Raw genomic sequence first — 13318 nt, 5'->3', positions numbered from 1 at the left:
AAATCCAGTAACATGAGAAAGTGAACAATATCGGGTTTGCCTTGTACTCCTCACAATACAGCCTCTTTGTCTTGTATGTGTGACTATATGTGTGAGTGTATGTACTATAATTTGGTGTAGGCTGTTCTGCTCCTCTGCACCTCTTGTACTCAATTTTAGTGCCACAATTTTGATGCTATGTGATGAATTCAGTCTTCCTGTTTTCTTTCCATTCCCAAGAAATTCTGAGCACAGAAGTTCTCTGTTTAGCCTGCTGAGACACAGGGACCTGTGCTCCATTTGCTCATGGAAGCAAAGAAAAACTGGCAATGTGTCTTTGAAGAAATCACTGCCTATAGCAAATGATCAAACACAGGTGTTCTTTTCTTCTTCCCTTTGATTTTTTTTTTTAATATTATACTTGACACTGTCATCTGAGAGTATGAAGATAACACATGTAGCTTAGAGTTCCTCACAGGCAGGATTCATAGGGACGATAAAGGTAGAACATTATGTCCAGAGAAAGCCAGGGAACCACAAGACAATTGTGAAATGAGTTACAGACCCAGTATTGCTTTGAGCTGGTTTTGTTAAGTTATGATACCGGTAAATACTAAATGCAACTCAAGGACATGACTACTTGATTGGTTTTGGTGTTTTCCAGTGGTAACGTGTTTCCTCAAGGGTTAGTATCACTTATCTAACGTTTCCTCCTCCTCTTTTTCATAACATTGCATGACATCTGAGACTTCCTGCTGTAGCACTACAATGCCATACTGCATTGTGATTTTAAAGGCTATGGTCTGAAATGCTGTAGAAACAACAAAACCTCTCCATTCAGGGAAAATGTTCCCTGTAATCTTACTGACACGGTTATCTCCAGTGCCTTCTTGACATGTATTTGAAAAACTCCTTTGAGGATCTGAATTAAATAACTGTTTTCTTGGAAGAAAAGAACACCTTAGTGTTCAGGGGAATGGTAAATGGTTACAGATGATTTAGGTTACTAAAATTTGAATATGTGGTATCTGTTGTTACTTGTAACTACAGACTTCTCAGAGGAATGTAGATAGAAATTTTAAGTGTGCTATAAACAACTCTTAAACAACTTTTAAAAGTACTCAGAAATATGCATCTTTTCTACTATTCGGATTTTTATGCTGGGTCTGTAACTTGGGACTTGTGCCCCTTTTGCTGTGTACCCCACACTTGTGGTCCCCAGGGAATTTACATCTGGGAATTGACCTGGGTGCAGTCTCCCCTGCTTTCCAGGGTTTATCTTGGGAATATCCCAGGTACCTGCATAGGGAAGGGGGAACATGATGTCCTGCTTGGCTAATGAGGAATCCGGACTATGTATAGTATAAATACTATAAACACTGCAATGCATATGTGTCCTTGCTGTTCTTGTTTTCACCTGTTCTTTTTTCTGTGATTGATTGTTAGAGAAAGTTGTAAAAAATTTGAATGCGGCTTTGCTCACAGATTGGAGTAAAAAGTTGGGAGTAAAATGTGAAATCATTTTTGGTTCTCAAGATAGCAACAGTAGTAAAAGCAGTAAGTAAATTTAGCTTGCTAGACAGTTGTGATTTGTAGAATACATTTGTCAAGTAGGTTGGAAAGAATCCAGGGTATATTTAGATGAAGAAAACTAGAGATCAGCTCAGACTAACAATGTGAGCTGAATGTCCCTCCAGGGTTTGCAGAAATTCAGATACAAACATCATTATATAACTTAATAATGGACAAAATCAAAAGGAGTTGTGCAGATGATTTTGAAGTTTGGGCAAGGCCAGGTTTTGATTAATACTTAGGTGGCAACTAAATACAACTGACTTGTCATGTGGTCTTCCATTTAACTAATTGTAAAATGGAATTGGTGCTTTCTTTAAACTGTGCTAATGTATTTGGAAGCTGGACATATAATTGAAATACTGTAGTTTTTTGGCCCAGAGATTATTTTGCCTCTAATATTACTCTGTGAGTAGTTAAGAACTTTTTCCTTCATTGAGTCTTTGTAACATGCAGTGTTGTCTACAATGTTATGTCTTGAGTGTAGCATAGTGATATCACCAAGAAGGGCTAGAGAGATGCTCAATCATTGTAAATAACAAGGGTGGCTTTAAAAAAAGCAAATAGCTTTGCTGAGCTTCTAGATAACATCAAGCTATGTGTTACAGTTCCCTGTTTCTCTCAGATCCTTCTAAATGGTTTATTTGTCGTAATGTTATTGGGGAGCTAGGGGTGTTAACTTTTTGCGGTTGATAGCAAAATTTTATTCTGAGGAGAAGTTTTCTCATTAGTTGGATGAAGCAGTAATTGGACCCTGTGCAGATCTGACATTTTGATTTGTTATTGTGTTAACATGTAAAAATAAATTTACATTTCTGAACTGGATATTCATGTTTAAGCCATTACAGTACTGCAGTTCTAGCTCTCAGTTCTGACCTTTACCCCTGTGGATAGTGTGAGCAAGGGCTTTCTCTGCCATGGTTTCTTGCTGACACAAAATTTCCTGAGATAATTTGATTATTTCTGCTAAGTGTGTTTGTTTATGGTTAAAGCTCTCTTCTGAATGCAATTCACTGTTTTTGTTTTCTGAGTCATCACTCTTGTCTTTTATTTTCCAGGTTGGTGAGAGGCAGAGGGTTCTGGTAACAGAAGAATCCTTTGATTCCAATTACTATGTTGCTCACAATCCATTCTATGAACAGGTAAATAAACAAAAATAAACAAAATAACATCTTTTTGCAGTATCTTTGCTTTCTGATAATCTCAGCAACACGGCACAACACAGTGGGAAAAAAAAAGAAATAAAAGAAATAAACCTTTTCTAAGAAAGGTGTGACCATCAAGACATGTTTATGAGATATTTTGTTTCTTTGTGTGTTCTAAATACAATTTACTTGAAATTTATGTTAGGAGTGCACAGTAGGTCTTTGGCTATACAGAATGAGGAGGATATATACTATATATCCAAAGAACATTATCTAAATGGTTGAAGAAGCTGTTAATTATTACAGTAATTTTAATTTCTGAGTCTCAGAAGCATTGTTTTCTCAATAGTTTAATCTTTATAATTTCCATACATCTTTCAGAAAATTATTTCATGCAATGCAATTTAAAAAAATAATTTCAAACAATAGGAAAGATGAGAAACTCATGTTTAAATTAACACTTCAGCCTGATATGTTTTATTTTTTTCTGTGTACTTTCTGTAAATGAATTCTTTCCACCCAGAAATGTAATCTTTATGAGTTAGGAAGGAAGTATGGTATCTGTTTCACAAATTTATTATTTTTACTCAAAAGCAGATGAAAAACAGTAAAATTGGCTTTTCTGAATCATCTGTATTTCATTCTGTTTTTACAGTTGGCTTCTTCTCGATTTTCTTGCACTGAGTTTGTTTTTGCTACTTTTAGTTATTCAGTTGTCCTGTCTGGAGAGGCTATCAATGATGTTTGTGGTTATATAGTCAGCATTAGTGCTTTGTTCTGGTTCCATATTGCATTAGAGCATTTAGTTATTTGGTTTTGGTTAGTGTTAAGTAATATTACAGCTTTTGAAATTATTTTTCTTTTCTTGCACCTCTAACCTCTATCTAAGTCTTGTACACCACTGTTCTTTGCTTTTATACCTTATCAGTCAGATTTGAGGAACATGGTTCTATACAGAGAGATTGAAAATAAATTGCTTGGGGCTTTTCAGAATTTAATGTTTGTTTCGTGGAAATTCCATTAATTAAAGGGAAAGCAGTATGTGAAAAATTGTTGATGTTTTATGGTGTGTTTGTACAGCCCCTACCTAATACAGGTCCTGATTGGGACTGGTAAAGAATAAAGTAAATACAAATAATACCATGCTTAGTAATTGTAAATTTGATTATGAAAAAAAATACTTTCCACTATTTATTTGTGTATCTTTTCCCTAAAATCTTATATATTTGACAAGGGCAATACATTGTTGTTCACCAAGGTAAGCACAAGACTTGGTGGTAGTGGCTGACTCTAATAGTACTAAACTGAGTGACAGTAGATACGAAACCAGCCACTCTTGAGTCACAAAATATAGTATCATAGAATTATAGAATCATAGAATTATTAAGGTTGGAAAAGACCTCCAAGATCATCTGGTCCATCCGTTCCCCTACCACCACTATTACCCACTAAACCATGACCCCAGGCACCAGCTCCAATCTTTCCTTGAACACCCCAGGGATGGTGACTCCACCACCTCCCTGAGCAAAGCGTTCCAATGACTAACCACTCTTTCTGAGAAGGAGTTTCTCCTAATTTCCAACCTAAACCTCCCCTGGTGCAACTTGAGGCCGTTCCCTCTAGTCCTATCGCTAGTTATCTGCGAGAAGAGACCGACCCCCAGCTCCCCACAACTTCCTTTCAGGTAGCTGTGGAGAGCAATAAGGTCTCCCCTGAGCCTCCTCTTCCCCAGACTAAACAACCCCAGTTCCCTCAGCCGCTCCTCACAGGACTTCTGTTCCAGACCCTTCACCAGCTTCGTAGCCCTTCTCTGGATATGCTCCAGGGCCTCGACGTCCTTCTTGTAGTGAGGGGCCCAAAACTGAATACAGTACTCAAGGTGTGGCCTCACCAGAGCAGAATACATGGTGACGATCACCTCCCTGGTCCTGCTGGCTACACTGTTCTTGATACAAGCCAGGATGCCATTGGCCTTCTTGGCCACCTGGGCACACTGGCGACTCATGTTCAGGCAAGCATCAACCAACACCACCAGATCCTTTTCCTCTGCACAGCTTTCCAGCCACTCTCCCCCAGGCCTGTAGAGTTATTTTGGTTAAAGTGCAGGACCCGGCACTTAGCCATGTTGAACCTCATACCATTGGCCTCTACCCATTGACCCATCCTGTCCAGGTCCCTCTGCAGGGCCTTCCTACGGAAGATTGACACTTCCCCCCAACTTGGTGTTGTGTGCAAATGTACCGAGGGCACACTCAATTCCCTCATCCAAATCGTCAATAAAGATATTTAAGAGGATGGGCCTCAACACTGACCCCTGGGGTTTAATATCACGTTTGGAAGCTGAAGTGTGTAGTTGTGGTGTAATGTTCTGATAATTCAAATAGTTATTAAACCTATTATTATCTCTTCACTAAACTTGTCTGTATTGAAAGAGTTTGCTATTAAAGCCACATTGATAGAGGTACACTAACAGACCTCCTGGTAGCTTTGTCCGTAGCTTTGGTGACATAGTTTAAATTAGTTCATTAAACAGAGTAGTCAAAGCTGACCAAAATATACTTTGCCAAAACAACAGTCAAGATGACAGTTTCTGTTGGTATAACTTTGTTTCTTAGAAATATGTTGGTTTTTTTTTGTATGAATGTATGCCAAGCCTGGCTTCTTGGTTGTTTGCAATACCTCCCAGATATTTTCATTTGTCATTCTTTTTCTGAAGTACTAGTCACTTATCCACATCTGTCCCTGAGGATTTATGTTTAGTTTTTGCTGTTTCATGTATGGGAATACCAAAATTTACAGAGGTTCCAGACTCAGTGATACTTATTTACCTAGTTTTGCTTTGATTTAAATCTGCCCCCAAAAAATATATATGGGAAGAACTGTGATCTAGTTGTGTTGTAATGCTGTCTCAGCACTAGGATCCTGGCTTTATGTTTGCCACTGTTATCTAGTTAGCCCCAGCTTTCTCATCTCTGAAAGGCAAAGCTGTCTGCTTTTCTTGGAAGGTGCTTTGGAATTTCAGCAGAATTAATAGAATATGGAAACTCCAGCAGTCATGAACACCTTGAGCCTTTGGGGAATAAGGGGAATTACTGGTAATGATTACCGCTGGGTAGGACAACTAGCACTTGCGATAGCTGAAACTGGAGAGGCACTGTTTGGCAACAAACTGCTCTCCAAATGTGGTTGGCACAGAGTTTTTCTCTCCATGTCCTTTAACATCAGGCTATGCTGATTCATTTTCAATTTTGATCTACAAAAATCAAGGAATATGTATATGCTTATTACCTCTGAAAAGCTTGTAGATTTGTTTGTAGATGAGCTTTAAATAAACGTGATTAAATAAGTCTGTAATTTAATCTTTTATTGATGTTTAAATGGGAAACACAACTTTTCCTTTTCAACTGCTTTTCTATTTTTAGAGTCTTTTTATGTGATTTGTTCTTCCAGCAAGGAATATTGCTTCTGTACTTGGGGCTCTTTCATTTATAGCATGTGTGACCAATGGAAATCTGTAATGTAGTGTCTTTTTTGTGAAGTTCTCATGGGACTGTCTGATACCATGGTTGTGCAAATTCAGGGTAGAGTGGCATTAGTTGCTGACACAACAAACATACCCTTCCATTTTTAGAGACGTTCATTGCCAGTCATGCATCTCAGCTGCAAAGGACCTGCACAATCAAAACAAGGACTTGAGCAAACAGAAGCAAGGGCATAATTTCTGTCCTGAGGCACTTACAGACTGGAAAATTAAAACAAAAAAAAATACTGTGGGGTAGTAAAAGAAAAAGTAAAAACCTTTATAGCAGTCTACTAGAGTTCTGTAGTACAAGTGCCCTTGGAAACCATGTCTGGGTTCCAAACCATGGCTGGGTCTGGGTTCAGATGTTGCGAATCAGGCTCAACTTTCTTCTCAATCAAACAAAAACAACAACAAAAGTAAATTGGAGTTGGAAAAATCTGAGGTAACACTGCAAAGCTCTTGAAGAAGGCCAGATAGAGATACCTACCAAAAAATCTGTTTTCTGAGTGGAAGCTGGAGACGCTGATGTCCTTTATGATATTTAGTAACTATATCTTTATCTTTATTTGAAAGGTTCTCGTGCCAAAGTATCCTGTGTTAATGGGTAAGATGGTAGAAGTGAATATTTATGAAGCTGGGAAACATTTTATGAAGGGGCAACCAGTGTCAGATGCCAGAGTTTACACTGCATCCATCACAAGACCATTAGCAAAAGGAGAAGTTTCTGGTTTAACAGAGGTGAGTAAAAGACATTTTCTGCTTTACTACACTGGTAAAACAGCAGCTGTTCAAGCATAATGATTTCAGGCTATGTATCTGTTATTGTTTTATAGTTCCTCTTTTGTGTATGTATGAAGCTTTAATCTTTTCTGACAGATTGAAATCTGAATTTAAAAGATGCTTTTGCTGATGCCCGTAGCTTTACTTTGCTGACTGCAAAGGCAATAATATGCTTGTTTCTTGTTCCACAGTGCAAGATGAGAAAGAACTATTAGAATAGAAAAGATTTAACACTAGTGATTATATAATTCAATGTGTTTCAGTTCTAGTTCAGTGGAAGGATGAATCTGTTTGTTTTCTGTTACAAAGCTGTTTCTAAAAAATTTGTATTGATTACGTGTCTGTTAAAATTGTTCAAAACTGTGTCCAGAGATGCAAAATTCTTTGATAGGTACTGAATATTTACAGTATATTTTGGAAAAAGGTCAACATTTGATCTAGTCATGTAAAGAAAATGAAACTCGTTTTAAAAGATATCTGATCCTTATTTTACACCTCAGTAGATGTGGCTGTTAGCCAAGTATTCTCATACATTTCATGGAGCTCAAGTTGTAAAAGCTGATGGAGTGTGAAATGAAAATGTGTATCACATTTCTAAGCATCATTTGATGTCCTTTCTCCAGCACTGTTGTTAGGATCTCCAAAAATATGTAGCAATAATTTAGCACATGGAAGAAAGATAGCTGGCAGTTTATCAGCCACCTGGCTGCTTTTACAGTAAATTGTTGACAACTACTATTATATATATATATCTTTGTAAAGGTTCTAAGTGGTCATATTTAAAAGAAATAATCAATGCATATCTTATGTGACTAGTGTTAAGTTGAACTGTTTGGTACCTTGAATAAGGCTGGTTGGAAATATATAGCAACAATAATGCACGTACAGTAATATGTTTGGCAGATCATGGAACTTTAAGCACCAACGCATTGCTAACTTCCCTTTGAATACTGTCCATGTGTATGTGTATATTTGCCTGATAAGGGATTGTAAGAGGAAAAAAAACAGCCAAAACCCTTAAATTGTCTGATTGGACGTCATAGCTATTTAAACACAACTGCTTTTTTCATCAGGACATTTTTTAAAATAATCCAATGGAACAGAACCAAGCCTGTCGTTAAACTGAGTACATGCTGCCAGAAGATATTGGCATGGGAGTAAGCAAGCAGAATGTTTACTGAAATTTTATGTTAAGAATGGGAAACAAAATGATTAAAGTCAAGGGGACTGATAATTTCCATAAGATATCACAGAGATGCATTTAAGAGGTACAAATGTGCTCTTGTCCTTTGAGCAGATATGAACAAGTACCTGGAATGCCCAAGTGAAAGGGTACAGCAAATTTCCTTCTTAGACGTGCTTGTGAAATCTAATTTTAACTTAAAAGTGCTTGTGAGGAAGTCTCATGTCCTAACCATGATGGATGACTCCATTTAACGTAACGATAACAGGGGCAACATATGTCATCTGACATTATATGGCAGATTGGGGAAAGAACAAGACAACTTGGAATACATGTATTCAGATACTCCATGAAAAGTAGCCAAATGTCCTGGATCTTTAATAAGAAGCCAAGGCTTTCCACCAAGTTTTCAAAGGGGCAGCATGCAGAACTAAAACCTTGGATAACTTTTCTGTTCAGTCAATTTATCAAAGTATATGGCAGAGAGAAGTAAGAGTTATATTTAAAAAGAAAAAAAAAAAAAAAAGAAAGAAAACGTGGCCCTTTCACTTTCTTCTTCTCACTTTACAGTTCTTCTCACTTTACACACAAATGAGGAAGAATTAGGGCCTGCTTTTTACTTAGGGGATTAGAAGGATGGGTAGCCAGCTGCCACATGGCTCTTGAGACCAGGCATGTTTCTATCACTCAGCATGGCTGTCCCTCTGGGCAGAAACTCTCTAAGCACCAACCAGCATCCTGTAGCTGGCATGCTATCTGAAGTTCCTAGGAAGTTTCAAGTGGACCTCTGGTGTCACCCTAGCAGTGGTACAGCTTCCTCTCATCTACTTTGTGTTTGCTGGTCCATGATGACAGCTAATACAGAGAGGCATGTGAATTTACATGTGGATCAAGGTAATCTAAAGCAAAATAATGTGAAAATGGGCTGTATTGCACTAAAACATCTATCTGCTTCAGTCCATTCCCATTCAGCAAAGCACTTAGCACTCTTTCCTAATGACCATGAAATTACTGGGGCTGTAGTGCACAGCTTACAGTTCAGCATGTCGTGTAAGTATTATGCAAAAGAGGGTTAGTGCTGAGTCAGGGATCCAGCATGGATGTAGACAGTCTGCAGCAGCTCAAACGATGCTGTGTTTGTAGTGTATTTTAGGCATCACTTGCTATTATTATCAATATTTTCATTAGCTTGCATAGGACACTCTGAAAGGTGTTTCAAAATACATCACAGCAATACTACTGTCTAATGAGAAATGTTCACTGAAAGAGGGAAAGCTTTCAAAACTGTACAACTTTTAAGGAAACTAATCAGACGACTAAAAAATTAGTTAGAAAAATTGAAAGCACCGTGACATGTAGATGTCAAAACAAGCTGCAAAACCATCTTTAGCAGGAAAAAACTTATATAAATGCTGTCATGAGGAATACCTACACAGGATCAGAGCTTATCTGACTTTCTGTAGTTATGTGGTCTCTTTCTGACCTGCTACATTACTCTCAATAATTTTTTCTGATTAGTTTGAAGTAAGCACCTAAAGCACAACATGAGTCTGAAGAGACAGTTGTAGCTTTTGTGTGTTTGCTGTTGTTGTTTGTTTGTTTGTTTTGCATGTGTTTGTGGGTTTTTTTGTCCTTTTTTTTTTTTCACCTTTTGACTGCTTGACTGTGGTAACATATTGGTCCAAAGAAGTATAATAACTAGGTCACCAAAAGGAATCAACAGATTTGATTGAAAAAGAGGGAATGGAGAATGTCACACACTGAACTGTTTAAAGTCTCTATAAAACATTCACACATTGTATATCTGTGCCAAATCAGAAGCAGGCAAACGCTGATAAAATTATTTCCAGACTATTTCTAGCATATATTTTTATGATGCTTTTTTCAATATATGAAAAACACACCTAATATGTACATCCATTGCTGTATATTTATTAATGATGTAGAATTTCTTAGCAGTTGTATTCTCTGAGAAAAAAAGTGTAAGTAGATGGCTTAGAATAAGGCCTTGGCATTCAGTAGTGATAGGCTTTGTGGCAGAAGTTGGGACAGGAAGGGTGGAGGAATGTTGAAAGTAGTGGCTCAGGTTAAAAATCTGTCAAAATGATTAGACTTACTGACTGTAGTGGACATATTATATATTAAAATGCACATCTGTTTACCAGGATTAATTTTTTACTTCAACATGAATTTTTGATAGAAGTTGCTCAAAAGTGAATCACGTCTCTAAGTTGCACAGTTTTACAGGAGGGTTATTTGTGGGGGGGCAAATACATTTAGGAATTTCAGTTAACACTGAAATTTAAATCTATTATAGATTTCTTTGGGTTTAAAATGTGCAGCTGCCAATTCAGGAGTAAAACAATGTTTAGCGGTTATATAGGGAAAGATGAAATCAATCAAAGTGTGAGGACATGGAGAAGGCACTTCTGAATTTGGTTCTGGTGAATCTAATGCAAGATATGTAATGTAAGATAAGGTGAATCTATGTGAGATATAAGACTGAGTATTGACAGTAGACATTAAAAAGATTGTTCAGACAAGAAGCATGTCGTGAGTTACTACTTGTAATTATAAGTAACAGTAAATAAGTATAGTAATAAGTATTATATAATAAGTATTTCAATTTCAAATTGATCAATTATTAGTTCTACTAGGTTTCTCAGGAAAAGAAAAAGATATAAATGCTGCAGATGTGATAACCTTTTATTAAGGTAGGCTAGGAGCTGACAAAGCTTTAAGGATATATCTCACCATTTAGAGATTCAGTAAAGTATTTTAGCATGTCTGCTATGTCCTTAACTGCTCTGTTAATACAGTCTTTGAGGTTTTGGAGATGGGTTTGGAATGCACAGAGTACTGAGTTCATTATCACTGGTTAGTAAATATTTTAGAAAATGTCAGCAGTACATGTCAATGGTCTAAATGTCATTTAACTTTAAAATGACATTTTTATATGTTTATTTTTATTAATTTTGTTTGTATGTGTTTAGGAATCTCAGTAGTTTCACAGTAGGACAAAATAAAATACATAAGTATATCCTGCTTACAGACAAATGTTTACCCAAATCTAATCATTTGAAGAAAGTAAGAATCTGCAAGAATTCTAATTTGTTGTTAGAAACTGAAATAGAGTATTTTATGCTTCTGTACTCCAGAAATAATTTTAGCTGTTTACATTTGTTCTGTGACTGAAGGAAAAAAATATTGCAAAATGAGAGATACATAAAGAAGAGACCAAAGGACTAAAGGATAAAAATGAAAGTCTGGCTGCCTGACAGAATTGTAATGTATTGCCAAAATCAAGGTCCTGTAAGTCTGGAAACCTTAGGTGGGAAATTTTAATCAGATGGAAAATTAAGGAAAAAAAATATATTTTAACTGGGTGTTTAATTATATAGTCATGCGTATTTTATGTTTGTAACTTCTGTTTCTATAATGCATCTGTGACTGACTTTCTTGTGAAACAAATATAGGCACATCTTTCTCTCAATTATCTGTTTTCAATTGTTTTATGTGATAACACACTCCATGTCTAACATTTCCCATGTGAGCAAATCCTTCTGGCAGTCCCCATTTGTCTTTTGTGATTCTGGGATGTTGGCCCACATCTCTGTGGCTCTCCGGGCCGTAGTAATATCCACAGTTAGGCTAACAGTTATTCAAGTCTTTGGGAACTTCAGAGGAAACGAGGAATAAGCCACTGATATACAGGTAGCAAGCAGTTGTTTGGTCAGTTTGCTTTTTCTTTTTCTCTCTGTCCTCCCTTCATTTTTTTTGCAGGAGATAGCATTGTACTTCTGGATGATACTGAAGAAGCTTTACGTTCACAGACTCATAGCCACAAGTATATTCTAGTTATATTAGCAAAAGATGACTTCTAAATGCTATCTAAATGCTTCTAAATGCCTTTTTTTTTTTTTTTGATGTTATGAAACAAGAAAGATGCATATATATATCAAACATTTCTGTATAAGCTGCCACAAAGAAGAATCAACAAAGCGTAGCTTAAAGGAAGCTCTCTGATCTTAGGAAGAAAGAGTGCTTCACTTGCAAGCAAAATAAAATGGAGAAGGAAGAAGTATGTATCTTCTTCTGGAACCCAAATGAAAGAAATCATGGCAGAATTGAGATCTCAGTATTGGACACTTCCTTATAGGACTTGGAAAGAAATGTGGAAGATGTACATAAAAGTGCAGTAATTATTAAGCACAGTTTTTATGTACATTGGAGTTTCAAAGTGGGTAAAGACTTGGATCCTGCACAGGGACTAGAGATTAGTGATTTAGGAAAAATAGTCAGTGAAAAAGTCAATAAAAAAAGCAAATTTTGGATGAAAAAACGTCATGCAGGCGCAAAGAGAAGGATCAGTCATAGAATTCCAGAAACAAATTAGAGAAAGTATGAGAAATGCTAATGAAAGATCAGAATTTCCAAATAAGAAAAAATAAAATAGAATACACCTTTTACCTCTGTTAAAAAGCTACTTTGCAAAGCTTTTACATCATCAAGTCCAAGAAGGGCCTGGAGACCCTTTCAGCCTGGAGAAAAGAAGACTGAGAGGGGATCTCATCAATGTATATAAATACCTGAGGTGTGGGAGACAGAGGGATTTGGCCAACCTCTTTTCAGTGGTTTGTGGGGATAAGACAAGGGGTAATGGCCACAAGATAGAACCCAGGTAGTTCCGCACCAACATGCGAAAGACCTTCTTCGCATTGAGGGTGACGGAGCACTGGAACAGGCTGCCCAGGGAGGTTGTGGAGTCTCCTTCTCTGGACATATTCAAGGCCCGTCTGGATGCCTACCTGGGCAGCCTGCTCTAAGGAACCTGCTTTGGCAGGGGGGTTGGACCCGATGATCTTTCGAGGTCCCTTCCAACCTATTCGATTCTGTGATCCTGTGAAGGGTCAGTTTGAGAAATATATGGGGAATTTTCTATTTAACATAAGTATACTGACAAAAGGTGAAACAGAACTTTGTGTGAAATGGTTCTCAGGTAGTTCTGCATTTCAAAAAAGCAATGTTTTGTGCTCTTGCATTATTGGTTGTAGGAACATACCTTTTACTATCTCAGGTGCCTTTTGTGATCTCATACTCAAAAGGAACATACCTTTTGTTATCTCGCACTTTCTC

General features: G+C 37.1%; 1 protein-coding gene across 1 annotated transcript in view; it reads left to right on the top strand.

Moving 5' to 3' along the window:
* CDKAL1 (CDK5 regulatory subunit associated protein 1 like 1) overlaps nt 1-13318 on the top strand; it is a 434104-nt gene that overhangs the window by 401968 nt on the left and 18818 nt on the right. Inside the window, exons 14-15 of the mRNA XM_035549604.2 lie at nt 2610-2693; nt 6793-6957. Coding sequence (XP_035405497.1) covers nt 2610-2693; nt 6793-6957 — 249 coding nt within the window. The remainder of the gene's footprint in view (nt 1-2609; nt 2694-6792; nt 6958-13318) is intronic.

Source organism: Cygnus atratus, chromosome 2 (genome assembly GCF_013377495.2).
Source record: "Cygnus atratus isolate AKBS03 ecotype Queensland, Australia chromosome 2, CAtr_DNAZoo_HiC_assembly, whole genome shotgun sequence".
NCBI classification, from domain to species: domain Eukaryota; kingdom Metazoa; phylum Chordata; class Aves; order Anseriformes; family Anatidae; genus Cygnus; species Cygnus atratus.
Note: the sequence above shows the minus strand (reverse complement) of the source record. Positions and strands in the feature narration are given on the sequence as shown.